Source organism: Protobothrops mucrosquamatus, unplaced genomic scaffold (assembly GCF_001527695.2).
Source record: "Protobothrops mucrosquamatus isolate PMUCROS unplaced genomic scaffold, P.Mucros_1.0 scaffold3943, whole genome shotgun sequence".
NCBI lineage: Eukaryota > Metazoa > Chordata > Lepidosauria > Squamata > Viperidae > Protobothrops > Protobothrops mucrosquamatus.
The window spans coordinates 43674-62282 of record NW_015389886.1 but is presented as its reverse complement, the minus strand read 5'-3'; the positions used below and the strand labels follow the sequence as shown (position 1 = coordinate 62282).

The window sequence follows — 18609 nt, the reverse complement described above, 5'->3', positions numbered from 1 at the left end:
TGTGTTTTAGCCTCCAATCCCCTAATCATCTTTGTTGCTCTTCTCTGCACTCTTTCTAGAGACTCAACATCTTTTTTACATCGCGGTGACCAAAACTGGATGCACAGTTTGGTCACAGTTTTGGTGGCGTCGTGTCCCTCCCCCTCTGTTGAGAGGGGGCTGTTCAGTATAGATGACCTCTTTGAGCCCTCTTTCAAACCAGCGGCCCTCTCTCTGTCCAGAACTGTGCACTTGGCTGTCTTCAAAAGAGCGGCCTTTGTCTTTGAAACGCAGATGGCCCAGCCGTCTTCAGCGGCTTGTCTCAACCGTCGTCACCTCCAGGCAGACTGCGATCTGCAGGGTCCCATTTTGTTCACAAATCACCTTTCCACAAAATGGCGTCTTCATTTTAGATGCCTCCTGGATCCGATCTATATTTACTATGGTAACCAAACTGGAGGTCAGACTGTTGTACAATGGTTTCCAGAAAAACTTAAAGAGTCCCTCAGAGAGAAACGTCCTCCGTGGTCCCAAAACCATTTTTTTACGACGTAAGCCCACAATTGCTCCCTTTTTTTTTAAGAAGGGACACTTTATGCCTCGAACATGAGACTAATTTAGGTGATTCCCCTTTTTTTTTTATAGTTGGGAAAGTAAAAGATCATAACGCCTACCGCACCTTTGCAAACGATCTCTAAGCTGGAAGTTGAAACAGGTGTCAGATGCCTACTCATGATCTGCTAATGTCCAAGACCTTATAAAGGTAGTCCTCAACTCACGACAGTCCGTTTAGTGACCGTTCAAAGTTACAACGGCACCGAAAAGAGTGATTTATGAACACTGTTCACGCTTACGACTGTTGTGATCAAAATTCGGATGCTTGGCAACTGGTTCGTGTTGATCACGGTCGCAGCGTCCCGGGGTCACGTGATCCCCTTTTGCGACCTTCTGACAAGCAAAGTCAATGGGTAAGCCAGATTCACTTAACAACCGGGTTGCTAACTAACTTAGCAACAAAGATGATCAGGAGACTGGAGGCTAAAACATACAAGGAACGGTTGCTGGAATTGGGTATGTCTAGTTTAATGAAGAGAAGGACCAGGGGGGACATGATAGCAGCGTTCCAGTATCTCAGGGGCTGCCCCAAAGAAGAGGGAGTCAAGCTATTCTCCAAAGCGCCCGAAGACAGGACAAGAAGCAAGGGATGGAAACTAACCAAGGAGAGAAGCAACCTAGAACTAAGGAGAAACTTCCTGACAGTGAGAACAATTAACCAGTGGAACAACCTGCCTCCAGAAGCTGTGAATGCTCCAACCCTGGAAGTCTTTAAGAAGAGACTGGACAGCCATTTATCTGAAATGGTATAGGGTCTCCTACCTTAGCAGGGGGTTGGAGTAGATGACCTCCAAGGTCCCTTCCAACAACAACATCATCATCATCATCATCATCATCATCATTGATCATCGCACAGTCAGCCAGATGTTCAGACTGGATTTGGCATTTTTGTCTACCTATCGAGTCCTTACCCAGGACCTGGGATAGGCAGATGTGAATGTTTGATGGTACTACAGATATCATCTCAGGATGGAAGCTGTTCCTAGTAAGGCCGCCTTTTGCAATTGACTAATGGCGAATTTGTCAATGCCAATGGTGTTCAAGTGGTGCTCCAGTTGTTTTGGGATTGCACCCAAGGCGCCTATTACTATTGGTACTACCCTTGCTTGCTTTTGCCACAGTCTTTCTATTTCTATTTGTAGGTCTTTGTGTTTTGTGATCTTCTCCAGTTCTTTCTCTTCTGTTCTGCTGTCTCCAGGCACTGCCACGTCCACTATCCAGACTTTTTTTGTCTTTCTTATCGACAATTGTTAAGTCCGGGGTGTTATGTTGCAGGTGCTTGTCTGTTTGAATTCTGAAGTCCCAGAGCAGTTTAACTTTACCATTTTCTATGACTTTCTCTATTTTATGATCCCATCATCATCACCACCACCACCATCATTATTATTAAGCCTCTTATTGTTGCCGAGGAATGGTCTTTTTAATGTTCTTTTAAAAACCATTTTACGATTCCTCTCACAAGAGAAACGTATACTGAGACTTTCACAGCTATCAGATAATTTTGTGCATTACAACTCAGAGTTCTAAAGAGGATCACTGTAACCGTTCTGACATGCTCTTGATTGGGTCGGTGAAAGAAGCCAGGTCGAGAGTCATTTAATTATGCAGTGATGGAAGCAATCTAAAACTACTGGCAGATATTTCTCATCTCTGATTTTTTTCCCCCCTTTCTGCAATATTTGCCTCTTTCCAACACAGTCTGGGGAAAATGAAATTAAAGAAGAGTGATAAACACTTTTCTTCGTTGCTCATTTAGCGTCTACCGCAGGCAATTTACTTCTCTTGAAGTTGAACCAATTTCCAAGCAAATAAAGATTTTTTCAAGATCACAAGAGTCAATATTTGTCTGGGTTGACATTTTCCAATGTACAATTACAGTCATTAAAACTCACGATAGTTTTCTCTCTTTTGATCTAGTCAAAAGAGCCCATGTTCTTGTAGGGAATATAAAAAAACCTTGTACATAATAAAATTAAAAAGAAAACCCAAAAACTATTCTAATTAATTCTCATTAACAGGGATATATTACAACCAGACAATGTTTCAAGCCAATTTAACATTACTAAGTGAACACGTGGACGTTAACAATGGCTGTTGGGACTCATTAGATGTTCTTGTAACCAAAAATATTTTTTTTGTTAATTGCACACAACAGCTTACTGTAATTCAGGTCTTATTGAGTCAGATAAATATAAAAATCCATTAGCTCCGCACCAATAGGAACCTTACAGATGTTATATATTACATTTTTTAATAGTTGAAATAAACTTTTATAAACTTTTGAAGAGCAGACAAAGCTGGGAGAGAGTTAAGCGAGTCATCAGTCTAGAGTTGTTATGTTGCCACAAATGGTCTAAGACAGTGATGGCGAACCTTTTAGAGACCGAGTGCCCAAAAACTGGCCCTGCCCCCACTCCGCCCCCTGCCCTCGCTCTGCCCCCCCACCCCCGCCCCTCCCGCAGGTCCACCCACCACCTCCATAGCCCGCCGCAGACCGCCCAGGCGGCCCAGCAGCGCCATGGCGTCCATGCCCTCTGCTCGCGCCCCGCAGCATCAACTGCGTGCAATGGGGCACGAGGGCGGAGTCTTGGCCCTGCTGCCCGGCTGCCATTCCTTGGCTGCACTGCTCCGTATGGGCCGTGCTCAGGGGTGACTCTCCTCTGGGGAGGCTGCTGGTGAGGAGGGGGCTGCGGGGGGAGGCAGGGCTGGGGCGACGATGGGCGTGCCCACAGAGAGGGCTCTGAGTGCCACCTCTGGCACGCGTGCCATAGGTTCGCCACCACTGGTCTAAGACTAAGTCCAACCCCTTTTGAATTCCACTGACTTTCATCTAGTGCCAACTAGTCTGGAATCTTAGTTGACTAGATTCTTCTTTATAGACTTGAGCAATAAATCATCTTAACTGCAACTTAATTATGGTCCTGATTCCTTGTGCCCATAGGAATATAGCACTGTCTAATGCCCAAGGATATTTACCCACGTAGTAGGGCTGTATTGCTAATATCCTTCTCATCTTTCCTATTACCTTCTCCTATTGGTATCTTATGATTTATCACTTTCTTGTTTGTATTTTATGATTTACGATGGTATCTTATGATTTACAATTTATCACTTTGTTGTTTGCACGTACACTGAGAGCTTATATTTGTATGCACACTGTATGTTTCTATGTCTGTATGTACACTGTATGTTTGTATGTACACTGAGAGCTTCTCCACTGGAGACAATTCCTTGTGTGTCCAATCATGGTTGGCCAATAAAGAATTCTATTCTATTCTATTCTGTTCTGTTCTGTTCTGTTCTGTTCTGTTCTGTTCTGTTCTATTCTATTCTATTCTATTCTATTCTATTCTATTCTATTCTATTCTATTCCATTCTATTCCATTCCATTCCATTCCATATTGTATTCTATTCTTTTGTCTATTCTATTCTGTTCTGTTCTGTTCTGTTCTGTTGTTCTGTTCTGTTCTATTCTATTACATTACATTCTACATTCTGTTCTATTCTATTCTATTTTCTATTCTATTTTCTATTCTATTCTATTCTATTCTATTTTCTATTCTATTTTCTATTCTATTCAAATTCCTGAGCAGTATCAAGTTTCTATATAAATAGTAATTGTTTGAAATTTACTTTTATGAACATTCATTTCTTTATAGTATGCAGATCTGATCCCAACTGCTCTCATCTTCCTTAGAAGGATGAATCCCTTTTCTTCAGAAATGCATAACTAGCTCACCCTATAATGCCAGTTCCATGAGGAATGACAATCATCAACAGCAATATGTGGTGTGTGCCGTATTTTTTTTTACGTTTCGGGAATACAAAACTTGTTAAGCCAGACCATCTGAAATGTATTCCACTTTGGCTTCCAAGATTCAAACATTCTGCCATCTGTTCCTATGGAAACGGAAAAGATATTCTAGGATGTATCACTATCAGCTGATTATACTGCAGAGAAATTTCTGGCTTATTTTAAACCCTAACTTTGCAAAGATAAGATTTGCAGTACGTTATCTCTGTCTACTTTTTAATGTCCATATTACATTATCTTATTTTCAAAGCATAGGAACTTTTAACATTTAACAGTCCTTCAGACTCAAAAAGGCCGTTTTGCAATGTCTAGTAAGGTCCTGTAAAGTAGTCGGAACAAAGTCCTCAGCACAATTTTTTTTGCTAGCCGTTCTCACTGAAATTAACGAGATTTATCTGTGAGTACATACAATTAGGATCAAACGAGAGAAATGTTTTGGCTAACAATTTTGGCTGTGTATAGAATACTTTATTGTGCAAGTGGAATACGGTGTGCAGAATACCTATTTAATGGGCGTGTTCACAGGCTCCTATATGTGCGCGGCGCAGATGTGTAAGCATTTGATAACTGCAATTTGGCTACACGGATCGTTTACACAATTTTTCCCTCTGAAGGAGATAAAACATGGCTCAAAACATTTCATGCAGTTTAAAGGGACGAATCAGGATTCACATGTCCACATTATGTATGGAGAAGGACATAGTCTTGACCGGCTATTAAACTCTTTTAAGGAAACAGAAGTCTGTCAACATTCATCATCATCGTCATCATAATAAAACCCTCAAAAGGAAATGTGTAGATTATAAAAAGTTGCAGACCAAGCCACATTTGATGACACTCAAGTCTGGGGAAGGAAACATATGTGGATAATACAAGACGACAGTCACAGTATATAGCTTACCTTTAGAAACAGTACCGATAAACAGATTATTTGTAACTCCTGGTTGAAATGAGAAGGTCTCTGAGATTGAGGATTTTTTTGCAGACGTTTCATTATCCAACTAGGTAACATCACCAGTGCTAGTAAGGAATGGGGTTTGCTTTCAATTTATATTCTAAAAGCTTGCCCTGTCGGTGTTGACGGGAGCCCAACCTCCCTTGAATTCCATTGACCCTTATCTAAATCCAAGCAGGTGCTAACCATTAGTTGAAAAAAATGCCTGTGCATAAGTATGATCAGCAATAAATGAATTTAATTGGACCTGATCTTTTGTACCCGGACAGCTTCAATCTTGCAAGTCTGAAAGTACAAATTTCCTGCTGTCTCTTTTTACCATCTGATAAACTAGGTATGGATCCTGGTTTATAATGCCTTGGTAAGGCCACACTTGGAATACTGCATCTAAGTTTTGGTCGCCACGATGCAAAAAAGATGTTGAGACTCTGGAAAGAGTGCAGAGAAGAGCAACAAAGATGATCAGGGGACTGGAGGCTAAAACGTATGAAGAACGGTTGCTGGAATTGGGTATGTCCAGTTTAATGAAGAGAAGGACCAGGGGGGATATGATAGCAGTCTTCCAGTATCTCAGGACCTGCTCCAAAGAAGAGGGAGTCAAGCTATTCTCCAAAGCACCTGAAGGCAGGACAAGAAGCAATGGATGGAAGCTAATCAAGGAGAGAAGCAGCCTAGAACTAAGGAGAAACTTCCTGACAGTGAGAACAATTAACCAGTGGAACAACCTGCCTCCAGAAGCAGGGAATGTTCCAACACTGGAAGTTTTTAAGAAGAGACTGGACAGCCATTTGTCTGAAATGATATAGGGTTTCCTGCCTGAGCAGGGGTTTGGACTAGATGACTTCCAAGGTCCCTTCCAACTTTATTATTATTATTACGTGAACTCAGACAACATGTTGTTTACTAAGCACTAAAGACTGCAATTTTTAAAAATCAATAAAAGATTTTTTTTTAAAAAAACGAAGCTTCTCAACCGTTGCTATTCAAACGGGGAAGCAGGCATTGTGGGTTGAGACCCTTTTAAAGCAGCTTCCTTTAGCATGTTTGCTTCATGGAATGGATATTTCTAGTGAATGAAGGCGAATGCAGAATACTTCGAACGTTTATACACGCTAAAAATAACTTTGATTTTTGCATTTGTAATTTTGTTGTTTTCTTTTGACCTGATTAATAGATGAGAGGTATGTATGCCAGAGCTGTCAGCAGCAAGAGAAGCACGCAGAGAAGAGTAACAGAGATGATTAGGAGACTGGAGGCTAAAGCATATGATGAATGGTTGGGGGGAAACAGGTATGTCTAGTCCAGGAAAGAGAAGGACTAGGGGTGACCTGACAGTAGCCTTCCAATATTTGAGGGGCTGTCACAGAGAAGAAGGGGTCAACCTTTTCTCCAAGGCACCTGAGGGCAGGACAAGAAGTAACAAGTTGAATGAGAGATCCAACCGAGATGTTGAGACTTTAGAAAGAGTGCAGAGAAGAGCAACAAAGATGATTAGGAGGGTGGAGTATAAAACATATAAAGAACGATTGCAAAAATTGGGTATGTCTAGTTTAATGAAGAGAAGGACCAGGGGTGATATAATAGCAGCATTCCATATTTGAGGGGCTGCCCCAAAGAAGAGGGAGTCAAGCTATTCTCCAAGGTGCCTGAAGGCAGGACAAGAAGCAACGGATGGAAACTAATCAAGGAGAGAAGCAACCTGGAACTAAGGAGAAACTTCCTGACAGTGAGAACAATTAACCAGTGGAACAACCTGCCTCCAGAAGTTGTGAATGTTCCAATACTGGAAGTTTTTAAGAAGAGACTGGACAGCCATTTGTCCAGAAAGGTGTAGGGTCTCCTGCTTGGGCTGGACTGGAAGATCTCTAAGGTCCCTTCTCCGATCCTGTCATTTCTATATGCTCAGTAAATTAATAAATATTTAAGCATTTCATAATTCTGAATGCTCAGACAATTAATAAACATTTAAATATTGCATATCAAGTGGGAAATAACCATTCTTTGACATTTCATTTCCACCGCACTCTGCCTCCCTCCCCGAGTCCCAAACAGTTCGCATGTTTCTCGGGACGGGAGCAAGGAGCAGATTTATCTCCTACATTATGTCCTGCAAAATTCATCAAACACATCTGAGAAGCCAACCCAGTGACATTTCATCCTGACACTCTCGTCTTCTTTTCATTCCAAATACAATTAAGCATTAATAAGGTTCTTCCAAAAGAAACCTTTGGCTGACTGAAGGCACACCACTCGTCACGCGTGGCAGGCAAGAACGCTAATAATTCTTTGATTATTTGGAGGTGGAGGCTAATAGGACAGCCAATTGTTTTAATGATCCACAGTTAATTTTGGGGGGGAACTTGGCTCATCGGTTGCCCTCAACAGCTAATAGAAAGTGAAAAACAAGGTCATACATAGTACAGGAAAAGGACATGGATATTTACACATTCGGTAGTCAAAAAGTTGGCTAATTGTAGAGGGATACATTCATAGAAAAAAAAAGATGTTGAGACTTTAGAAAGAGTGCAGAGAAGAGCAACAAAGATGATTAGGGGACTGGAGGCTAAAACACATAAGGAAAGGTTGCTGGAATTGGGTATGTCTAGTTTAACAAAGAGAAGGACGAGGGGGGACATGATAGCAGTCTTCCAATATCTCAGGGGCTGCCCCAAAGAAGAGGGAGTCAAGCTATTCTCCAAAGCGCCTGAAGGCAAGGCAAGAAGCAACGGATGGAAACTAATCAAGGAGAAAAGCAACCTGGAACTAAGGAGAAACTTCCTGACAGTGAGAACAATGAACCAGTGGAACAACCTGCCTCCAGAAGCGGTGAATGCTCCAACACTGGAGGTTTTTAAGAAGAGACTGGACAGCCATTTGTCCGAAATGGTATAGGGTTTCCTGCCTGAGCAGGGGGTTGGACTAGATGACCTCCAAGGTCCCTTCCAACTTATGATGATGATGATGATGATGATGATGATGATGATGATGATGATGATAATAATAATCTACAACTCTGAGATCTTTCTCACGTTTCTTCTCGTTGTTTCTAATAATCTCCTGACTTCCTACATTAATTACATAATATTACCTTTATATGTATGTACAATAGTTTGGAGTTATGTTTCCATACCATAAATGTTACGTGGAAATAATCACTATTAGATAAAATAGCAAAGGCTGCATTAATAAAGGGATAGAATCAAGCGTGCAGTGTTAATTCCACTTTATAACGCCTTGGTAAGGCCATACTTGGAATACTGTATCCAGTTTTGGTCGCCACGAGATGAAAAAAAGACGTTGAGATTCTACAAAGAGTGCAGAGAAGAGCAACAAGGATGATTAGAGGACTGAAAGATAAATCATAAAGAACGGTTGCAGGAATTGCGTATGTCTAGTTTAATGAAGAGAAGGACTAGGGGTGACATGATAGAAGTCTTCTAATATTTGAGGGGCTGCCACAAAGAAGAGGGAGTCGAGCTATTCTCCAAAGCACCCGAAGGCAGGACAAGAAACAATGGATGGAAACTAATCAAGGGGAGAACCAACCTAGAATTAAGGAAAGTTAGACTATTAGAACAATTAAGCAGTGGAACAACCTGCCTCCAGAAGTTGTGGGTGCTTCATCAATTAACCAGTGGAACAACCTGCCTCCAGAAGTTGTGGGTGTTTTTAAGAAGAGACTGGACAGCCATTTGTCTGAAATGGTAGGGTTTCCTGCCTGAGCAGTGGGATGGGCTAGAGGATCTCCTGGGTCCCTTCCAACTCAGTTATTCTGTTATTCAGGTCACAGAATAAGCTATTTATCTAGAAAAAATAGGACTGCATTCATAATGGTTTATATACTACGTATGATTAAACTGACTGTTTAACATCAGACGAAAAGAAAAATACAAATTAGTCTGTTGAAAAAGGGAATTGTTTATCATGGGCTCAAATAATAACAGAGGGAAAGCATAACATTCTGCTTTGTCAGATCTAATGTAAGTTTAAAAAAAAAACGTTACATGCCTGGTTTAAAATGAAACGGTACATTTCACGGACTATAATTAATCTCACACTTTCTGTTTACTTCTCAAAGTGCAGCTTTTACAGTCGCACCGCATACAAATTTGTTTCATAGTCACAAATTATTGGAATCACCCTTGAATTAAAGAAATAAAGGAAATGAAGTAAAAACATCCATCTGCATTTGATTTGGAACGGATCAAAGCGCGCAAATACCCTAATTTAAAAGGGGAGTTTTGTTTTGTTTTTACATTTCACAAAGAGTTGCAGCGTTCTGTAGTCACGTGATCCCAATTTGTCATGTTTTGGGAGGATTTATCGCCTTTTCAGCAAGTTTCCAGCAAAAAACACCCATAGGAAGGAACACACTCACATTATGACCCCGGCATACACTTTACGACTGCCGTAAAAAGGGTCACAAAATTAGACTGATCCTGTGGGCGCGAAAATGTTCAAAAATACATCAAATAAGTGTTGGAAATGTAAACAAAAACCAGGTACTTATTATATCATATCTGGTGGACATGCCCTGAAGCTCAAAAGATTTTGGTCAAACATACACATATGGTTGGAAAAAATGACTAAAAAACATATAGATTTCAAGCCAGAACTGTTTCTGTTAGGCATAATAGGAGGAAACTATGAGAAAGATTGTATATACTTAATTTTACATGTATTAACTGCAGCAAGAATTGTATTTGCCCAATATTGGAAAAATGAAAACTTACCAACGGAAGAAGAACTAATTAAGAAAATATTAGACTGTGCAGAAATGGACAGATTGACATTAAAGATAAAAGTGAAAGAAGACTCAGTGTACTTTAGAACACGGGATAATTTTTACCAATGGCTAGAAAAGCGAGTTAGAGAGAAAGGAACACGATATGTACTATGTAACACTGAATATGTACTAGTAAGAAAAAGACTATTGAGCGATTAACTAATATATTGATTATGATAATATAGAAATTAACTCTTATTTATTGTTTTTTAAATACATGAACCCCGACAACATGCTGTTTGCTATATATTAAGAATGTTATTTTTAAAAAACCCAACCCTAATCCTAATCCTAACCCTAACCCTAACCCAGGGGTAGGCAACCTTGGCTCTTTTATGACTCGTGGACTTCAACTCCCAGAATTCCTGAGCCAGCTTGAGAGAACTATGGCCCCTTCATGACTTGTGGACTTCAACTCCCAGAATTCCTCAGCCAGCATGGGGAACTATGGCCCCCTCATGACTCATGGACTTCAACTCCCAGAATTCCTGAGCCAGCATGAGGGAAACTTTAGCCCCTTCATGACTCGTGGACTTCAACTCCCAGAATTCCTGAGCCAGCATGGCTCAGCTTGGACACCTCTCCCTTTCCCCTCAGCGTGGCTGGCTCAGGAATTCTGGGAGTTGAAGTCCACGAGTCATAAAAGAGCCGAGGTTGCCTACCTCTGGCCTAACCCTAACCCTACAAAAACTAATAAAATATATAACAATCAGGAAGGAAATAAAAAGACATTTTACCTGAGTCTCTATTCCTTGTTCAAGCAACCGTTTGGCCTGGTTCTCTACTTCGAGTCGAGCTCTCGCAATAAAAAGCAATTCATTTTCAATTACTTCGATTCCAGAAAGATCTATCCCTTGTGAAAGGTAATCTATAAAAAGAATAGAATAGTGGTAATTACCCCAATTCTGAAAATAGTGAAACAAATTCAGCTTTCTAGATATGCTATAATGTCACATTTTCAAGTACACAGGCATGTGTTGTCTTGAGTTATCCTAGAAGGGATAAGAAAAAAAATTATTGATACTAAAATATCCAGCACCAAATTTAATGCATTCATTATTTTTTAAATCTTTCCACTTTGGAAAAAAGATAGGTCAGTCTTTTCAATAGAAATACACTACAGGTTAAATTTATTTCACTGAGCTATCACCATGAACAAATAAACTGACTGAAATAGAATAACACAATTGGAAGGGACCTTGTAGGTCATCTAGTCCAACCTCTTGCTCACGCAGGAGACTCTATATACCATTTCTGACAAGTGACTGCTAAATAGTAAGTCGAATTCAGAGCTCAATAAATATAATAGCACAGAATCATGGCAATGAGATTAGGCAATACACGAAGACATGTTTAGTCATCATAGAAGCAAGAATTTATTTATTTATAACATTTCATACTTCTGTAAGGCAAAAGTTAGGGAAAAGGCATAGTAAATTGTATAGGAATAACTATTTTTAGCTATGTTCCCCTTTCTTCTTATAGTACAGGCCGTTCTCGACTTACAACAGTTCATTTAGCGACTGTTCGAAGTTAAACAGCACTGGAAAAAAGTGACTTAGGATCCTTTTTCACACTTATGACAGTTGCAGCATCCCCCTGGTCACGTGATCAACATTCGGACACTTGGCAATTGACTCATATTTATGATGGTTCCACTGTCCCGGGTCATAAAACATATGATACAATCAAAAATCATAAGACACAACCAGCAAAGTGATAGTCATAAGATATGACTATGATATGACATGATAGCAGTGTTCCAACATCTCAGGGGCTGCCCCAAAGAAGAGGGAGTCAAGCTATTCTCCAAAGCACCAGAAGACAAGACAAGAAGCAATGGATGGAAATTAATCAAGGAGAGAACCAACCTGGAATTAAGGAGAAACTTCCTAATAGTCAGAACAGTCAGTCAGTGGAACTACCTGCCTCCAGAAGCGGTGAATGCTCCAACACTGGAAGTTTTTAAGAAAAGACTGGACAGCCATTTATCTGAAATGGTATAGGGTTTCCTGCCTGAGCAGGAAGGAGCAGGTCCCTTCCAACTTTATTGTTGTTGTTGTTGTTGTTGTTGTTGTTGTTATTATTATTATTATTATTATTATTATTATTATTATTACCACCAATGGGAATTGGTAATAGGAAATATAAGAAGGATAATAGTAACACAATCCTACTACATGGTTAGATATCCTTAGGCATAACACGAGTAGTAGTAAAGTTGGAAGGGACCTTGGAGGTCATCTAATCCAACCCCCTGCTCAGGCAGGAAACCCTATACCATTTCAGACAAATGACTGTCCAGTCTCTTCTTAAAAACTTCCAGTGTTGGAGCATTCACAGCTTCTGGAGGCAGGTTGTTCCACTGGTTAATTGTTCTAACTCTCAGGAAGTTTCTCCTTAGTTCTAGGTTGCTTCTCTCCTTGATGAATTTCCATCCGTTGCTTCTTGTCCTGCCTTCAGGCGCTTTGGAGAATATAAAAATATGTAGATATTTTTATGTAGATAAACCAAATATCCACGCATCAAGTAGTTTTCTAATAGGGCAACTGTCTGGTTTTCCTCAAATACTTAAGGTAAACATTCTTTGCTATGTTGACAAGCTGCCAAAAATTAGGGAAAATGTTAAGCAAAATCAGGGACACAGAAAAAAAATTGTTGTAGCCGAGGGTGGCTTCGCACGAGTAGGAAGCATTTCAACTTGTGCAGGTTTTAACACCAAATCTTCACCTTCCTTACTCATTAATACTGTGCCCCAAGGCACTTGAAAACCCAATCCTCAGATGTTCAGTAAACTCAGAATTACCAGACACAGGATGAGGGACTGCAATCTCTAGAAAATTGGATGAAAATCAGATTTTAAGAGTTCTTTCAGCGTACAAAGCTGTCACGATATCACCTTCAGCCATTTAAAACTTAAAATCAAAGACAGGCTCCATATAATTAAATTATTAGGAGAGTTTCCTATGAAAAATCCTCGTGCTCCTGATCTTTTTATCTTTCCAGATAAAGAACATTTTAATTTATTAAGACATTTGGGGAGGGGGAACCAGAAGAAAGAATTACCATTTGCAGGTTTATCTCCAAATCAAACCCAGCTATTTAATACGAGGGTAGTCCTTGCAACTCTTCCGTTTACTGACCGTTTGAAGTTATAACGGCGCTGAAAAAACTGACTTATGACCATTTTTCTTACTTACGACCATGTTCACGTGATCAAAATTCAGATGCTTAGCAACTGATTCATATTTATGACAGTCGCAGAGTCCCGGGGTCATGTGATCTCCTNTTTGACCAGTTCATAGCACTCATTGCTGTTAAACAATCAAATTGGTTTTATTGAAGAGCAACTCTACGATAAAAAAAAATTCTGGTGGGCTTTAGAGATAATCGTTCAACAAATTTCACTCTTTTCCTAAATTACCTAGTCCAGGGGTAGGCAACCTTGGCTCTTTTATGACTCGTGGACTTCAACTCCCAGAATTCCTCAGCCAACCACGCTGAGGGGAAAGGGAGAGTTTCCAAGCTGAGCAATGCTGGCTCAGGAATTCTGGGAGCTGAAGTCCATCAGTCATAAAAGAGCCAAGGTTCCCCACCCCTGCCCTGTATCAGGGGTCCTCAACCTTGGCAACTTTAAGACTCGTGGACTTCAACTCCCAGAATTCCTCAGCCAGCCACGCTGAGGGGAAAGGGAGAGGTTTCCAAGCTGAGCCATGCTGGCTCAGGAATTCTGGGAGTTGAAGTCCACGAGTCATAACAGAGCCAAGGTTGCCTACCCCTGACCTAGTCAATCGATAAAAGATACAGCCTTTTCCTGGTCCTACATTTGTTTATATAAAAGATTTGTGATCCACTTGGGATTTCAATAATTCTTCACGATAAACAACAAATAAAATGACAATGACCAACAGTGAGCATCAATCACTGTGATCCAAGACCATAAAATACCACGATCAAATCCGGTCGCGTTGAATCTCCTTTTACCTTTTGGGTATTTCATCGGAAGGCGGTGCGGAGGTATATTTTAAGGAACAAGTATGAATTCGGGTCAAGGTGAACGCTCAAGTCAGTCAAGCATGCCTGAACATCTGCAATGCCAGATTTGGTCGACATATTTTGCACGCACAAGATGTCAGGCTCAAATCCCTCATCGGAGGCAGCGAACCGCAGACTGATTTAATTTAAAGTAGTTTTTACTTCAAGCACGTGAGCCCTCGCTGTTCAGCGCCGGCACTCTTCGTTTGACTTCTGCTTGTAGCTACAACCCATCAAGCAGCAATTTTATGCCAGACAGGAGTTAGCATTTTGGGGAATAGATGAACGCTTCTGAAGGATTATGAGGGACACATGACATGGACGTTGTATTTTAAACCTTAGTTACTTTATGTTTTGATTGGATTTACTTTTGTCTCTTTTAAAATGGTCAATCAATCAGAATAGAGCTGGAAGGGACTTTGGAGGTCTTCTAGTCCAGCCCCCTTCTCAAGCAGGAGTCCCTATATCAGACATGTCTACACCAGACATGTCAAACACAAAGCCTGGGGGCCGGATGCGGCCCGCGAAGTGGTTTCATGTGGCCCGCGAAGCCATCCTGGAAACAGTGAGGGAACGGCCCCTGCTGCCTTGGCCCTGGCCCAGGTCGGCCGGGAGCCAATGTACAATTTTGTGGTGGCCATCTATGCTGAAACGCATTCAGTCTTAGCTCCACAAGGCCATCTGGAAACAGCGAGGAACCAGCCCCTGCCGCGTCGGCCCCGTCCCCTGGGTGCATGCTGGGGAGGGGTCACCCTTTGTGAGGAATGAAGAAATGCACCATCGCCTGGAAGTGGCCAGCAAATGGCCCTCGCCTACTTCACATATCCGGCTTTATGGGTTCCGGCGGAGGGGTTTCAGCAGGCAGTGGGGCTCCTCCAGTGGACCATGCCTTGGCACTTGCCCCGGTCCCACCACCTTCTGCCAGAGACCCTCAGATCTGTCCCACTCCTGCCCAGGCCCCCATAGGCACCCTTGATGCGAACGATGTAGAGCTGGCCATGCCCACCCAATAGGCCACATCCACTCCATCCACGCTCACCCAGTAGGCTGCACCCCACCCTGGCCACACTCACCCGGTCCCCCGAGGGCAACCACAATGCTGATGCGGCCCTCAATGAAATTGAGTTTGACATTCCTGTCCTATATCATTTCAGACAAGTGGCTGTCCAGTCTCTTCTTAAAAACCTCGAGAGATGAAGCACCCACAACGTTTGAAGACAAGCTATTCCACTAGTTAATTGTCCTCGCTGTTCTGAAGTTTCTCCTTAATTCCAGGTTGCTTCTCTCCTTGATTAGTTTCCATCCATTGTTTCTTGTCCTGCCTTCTGGGGCTTTGGAAAATAAGTTGACTCCCCCCCCTCCCTTCTTGTGGCAGCCTCTCAAATATGGTGATAAGGTTTTATACTAGGCCTTATTTTCCGGCGGGGTCTTCTTTTCGGCGAAACATGATAATAAAAATTCAGGCCCTTGGCAACTGGCATATATTTATGACAGTTAGTTTGTCCAGGGGTTATTTGATCATCATTTGCTACCTTCCTGCTTCACTGTTGAAAACCCAAGTTCATGGGGAGAAGCCCGATTTGCTTAACAATCTTGTGAGTCGCTCAAACTGCCCTGATTTGCTTAGCGACTGTGGCAAAATGGATCATAAAAACTGAGCGTGGCTCGCTTAGCCATGGGAATTCCTGACCCGATTGTGGTTGTAGGTTGAGGACTGCCTGGATATCATTTTTCAATTCAGGCGCCCCCTCCTCTGCTCCCTCCTGCCCGTTCTGTGTTCCCACCCCAATCCCTCAAGAGCATCTAAAAAGAACGGTAAACAAAGCACCTCACCGAAGCTTTTTATGCCAGACTGCAGGTGGAAAGTGGATATTATTTGGAATTTAACAAAGCCCCTTGCCGAGCACAAATATTAGAGCAGCTTCACTACAGAAGCAATTGTTCTATTGCCATTCACAGAAATATTGAAGTAGAGAGAGGAAATATATATCTGCAAATATAAGAGGCTGCTGTAACCTATCCATAAACCTAGAAGCAGAAAATACCAAACCTACAGAATAAAATAGAATAGAATAGAATAGAATAGAATGGAATAGAATGGAATGGAATGGAATAGAAAATATGGAATGGAATGGAATAGGAATAGAATAGAGAGGAGAAGAGAATATAGAAATGAAGAATAAAATAGAATAGAATAGAATAGAATAGAATAGAATAGAATAGAATAGAATAGAATAGAATAGAATAGAATAGAATAGAATGGAAAAGAGAAGAGAATATAGAAATGAAGAATAGAATAGAATGGAATGGAAAATATGGAATGGAATGGAATAGGAATAGAGAAGAGAAGAGAATGTAGAAATGGAGAATAGAATGGAATGGAATGGAATGGAATGGAATGGAATGGAATAGAATAGAATAGAATAGAATAGAGAAGAGAATATAGAAATGAAGAATAGAATAGAATAGAATAGAAAAGAGAAGAGAATATAGAAATGAAGAATAGAATAGAATAGAATAGAATAGAATAGAATAGAATAGAATAGAATAGAATAGGAGATGGAATAGAATAGAATAGAATAGAATAGAATAGAGATGGAATGGAATAGAATAGAATAGAATAGAATAGAATATAGGAATGAAGAATAAAGTGGAATGGAATGGAATAGAATACTTTATTTGGCCAAGTGTGATTGGACACACAAGGAATTTGTCCCCAGTTCATAAGCTCCCAGTGTAAGTTCCATATAACACACACAAATACATACACAGAGCAAGAGAGAGATTTAAAATACAAATAGTCCTCGACTTACAACAGTTCATTTCGTGACCGTTCAAAGTTACAACGGCACTGAAAAAAAGTGACTTATAACCGTTTTTGGCAGCTGACTCCTATTTACGACAGTTGCAGCGTCCTGGGGTGGGTCACATGATCCCCTTTTGCGACCGTCTGATGAGCAAAGTCAATGGGGAAGTCAGATTCACTTAACAACCGCATTACTAACTTAACAACTGCAGTGATTCACTTAACCACTGCAGCAAAAAAGGGCAGAACTCACTTAACAACTGTCTCGCTTAGCAATGAAATTTTGGGCTCAATTCTGGCCATGGGTTGAGGACTTCCTGTATTTAGAATCTTAAATGGAAAAATCCCCCTAGACCAGGAGTAGGCAACCTTGGCTCTTTTATGACTCGTGGACTTCAACTTCCAGAATTCCTGAGCCAGTATGACTCAGCTTGGAAACTCTCTCTTTTCCCTCAGCGTGGCTGGCTTAGGAATTCTGGGAGTTGAAGTCCACAAGTCATAAGAGCCAAGATTCCCCACCCCTGCCCTATATCAGGGGTCCTCAACCTTGGCAACTTTAAGACTTGTGGACTTCAACTCCCAGAATTCCTGAGCCAGCATGGCTCAGCTTGGAAACCTCTCCCTTTCCCCTCAGCGTGGCTGGCTCAGGAATTCTGGGAGATGAAGTCCACGAGTCATAAAAGAGCCAAGGTTGCCTACCCCTGCCCTAGACAAGCTAAGCTAAGCAAGGACCTAAATTAATTCGCAAACTGATAACATAATTTATTATTTTTGGCGAGCCTAGATAAATATTTTCAGATCAGTCACGAAGCTCACGCCTTGCTACACCGTACCGTCACCAAATAATATTGGTCTCAATGTATGTTTTCCCATAATATTCTAACCCTGAAAACTGACATGGCATAGCCTGGTTCTTTCCTTAGATAATACCCTTCCTTTAGAAAAGCAATTTTGATATGGAAACCAGAGATAAATCATGATTTGAGGAGGTGAGAGGAGGCTAAGAGAAAACAGCGTCTCTTGGAAATGAGTGTCATAAATTTTGGTGCCGGGTAAGATTTCAAAAATGCCCATTTTGATTCACAGTTGGCATTCGTTGTCTGCACATTTTTTCCCCCAAGGGGACAGATGTTTAGACAGAGAGATAGTGATAGAAACCAGATTTCTCTCTCTCTCTCTCTCTCTCTCTCTCTCTCTCAATTTCTCTCACTCTCAATCTCTCTCTCACTCTCTTTCTCTCCATCTCTCTCTCCATCTCTCTCTCTCAATTTCTCTCTTTCTCTCAATCTCTCTCTCAATCTCTCTCTTTCCCTCTCTTTCTCTCCATCTCTCCTTCGCTCTCCATTTCTCTCTCTCTCAATCTCTCTCCCTCTCCCTCTCTTTCTCTCCCTCTCTCTCTCCATCTCTCTCTCTCAATTTCTCTCTTTCTCTCAATCTCTCTCTCAATCTCTCTCTTTCTCTCTCTCCATCTCTCTCTCTCTCAATCTCTCTCCATCTGTCTCTCTCAATCTCTTTCTCTCTCTTTCCCTCTCTTTCTCTCCATCTCTCTCTCGCTCTCCATTTCTCTCTCTCTCAATCTCTCTCCCTCTCCCTCTTTCTCTCCCTCTCTCCCTCTCTCC

General features: G+C 41.3%; 1 protein-coding gene across 1 annotated transcript in view; it reads right to left on the bottom strand.

Moving 5' to 3' along the window:
• The window catches only part of LOC107298405 (conserved oligomeric Golgi complex subunit 5-like), a gene marked incomplete at both ends in the record, with an annotated part of 119479 nt that overhangs the window by 57939 nt on the left and 42931 nt on the right, over nucleotides 1-18609 (bottom strand). Inside the window, one exon of the mRNA XM_015827781.1 lies at nucleotides 10887-11017. Within this exon, the coding sequence (XP_015683267.1) occupies nucleotides 10887-11017 (131 nt within the window). The remainder of the gene's footprint in view (nucleotides 1-10886; nucleotides 11018-18609) is intronic.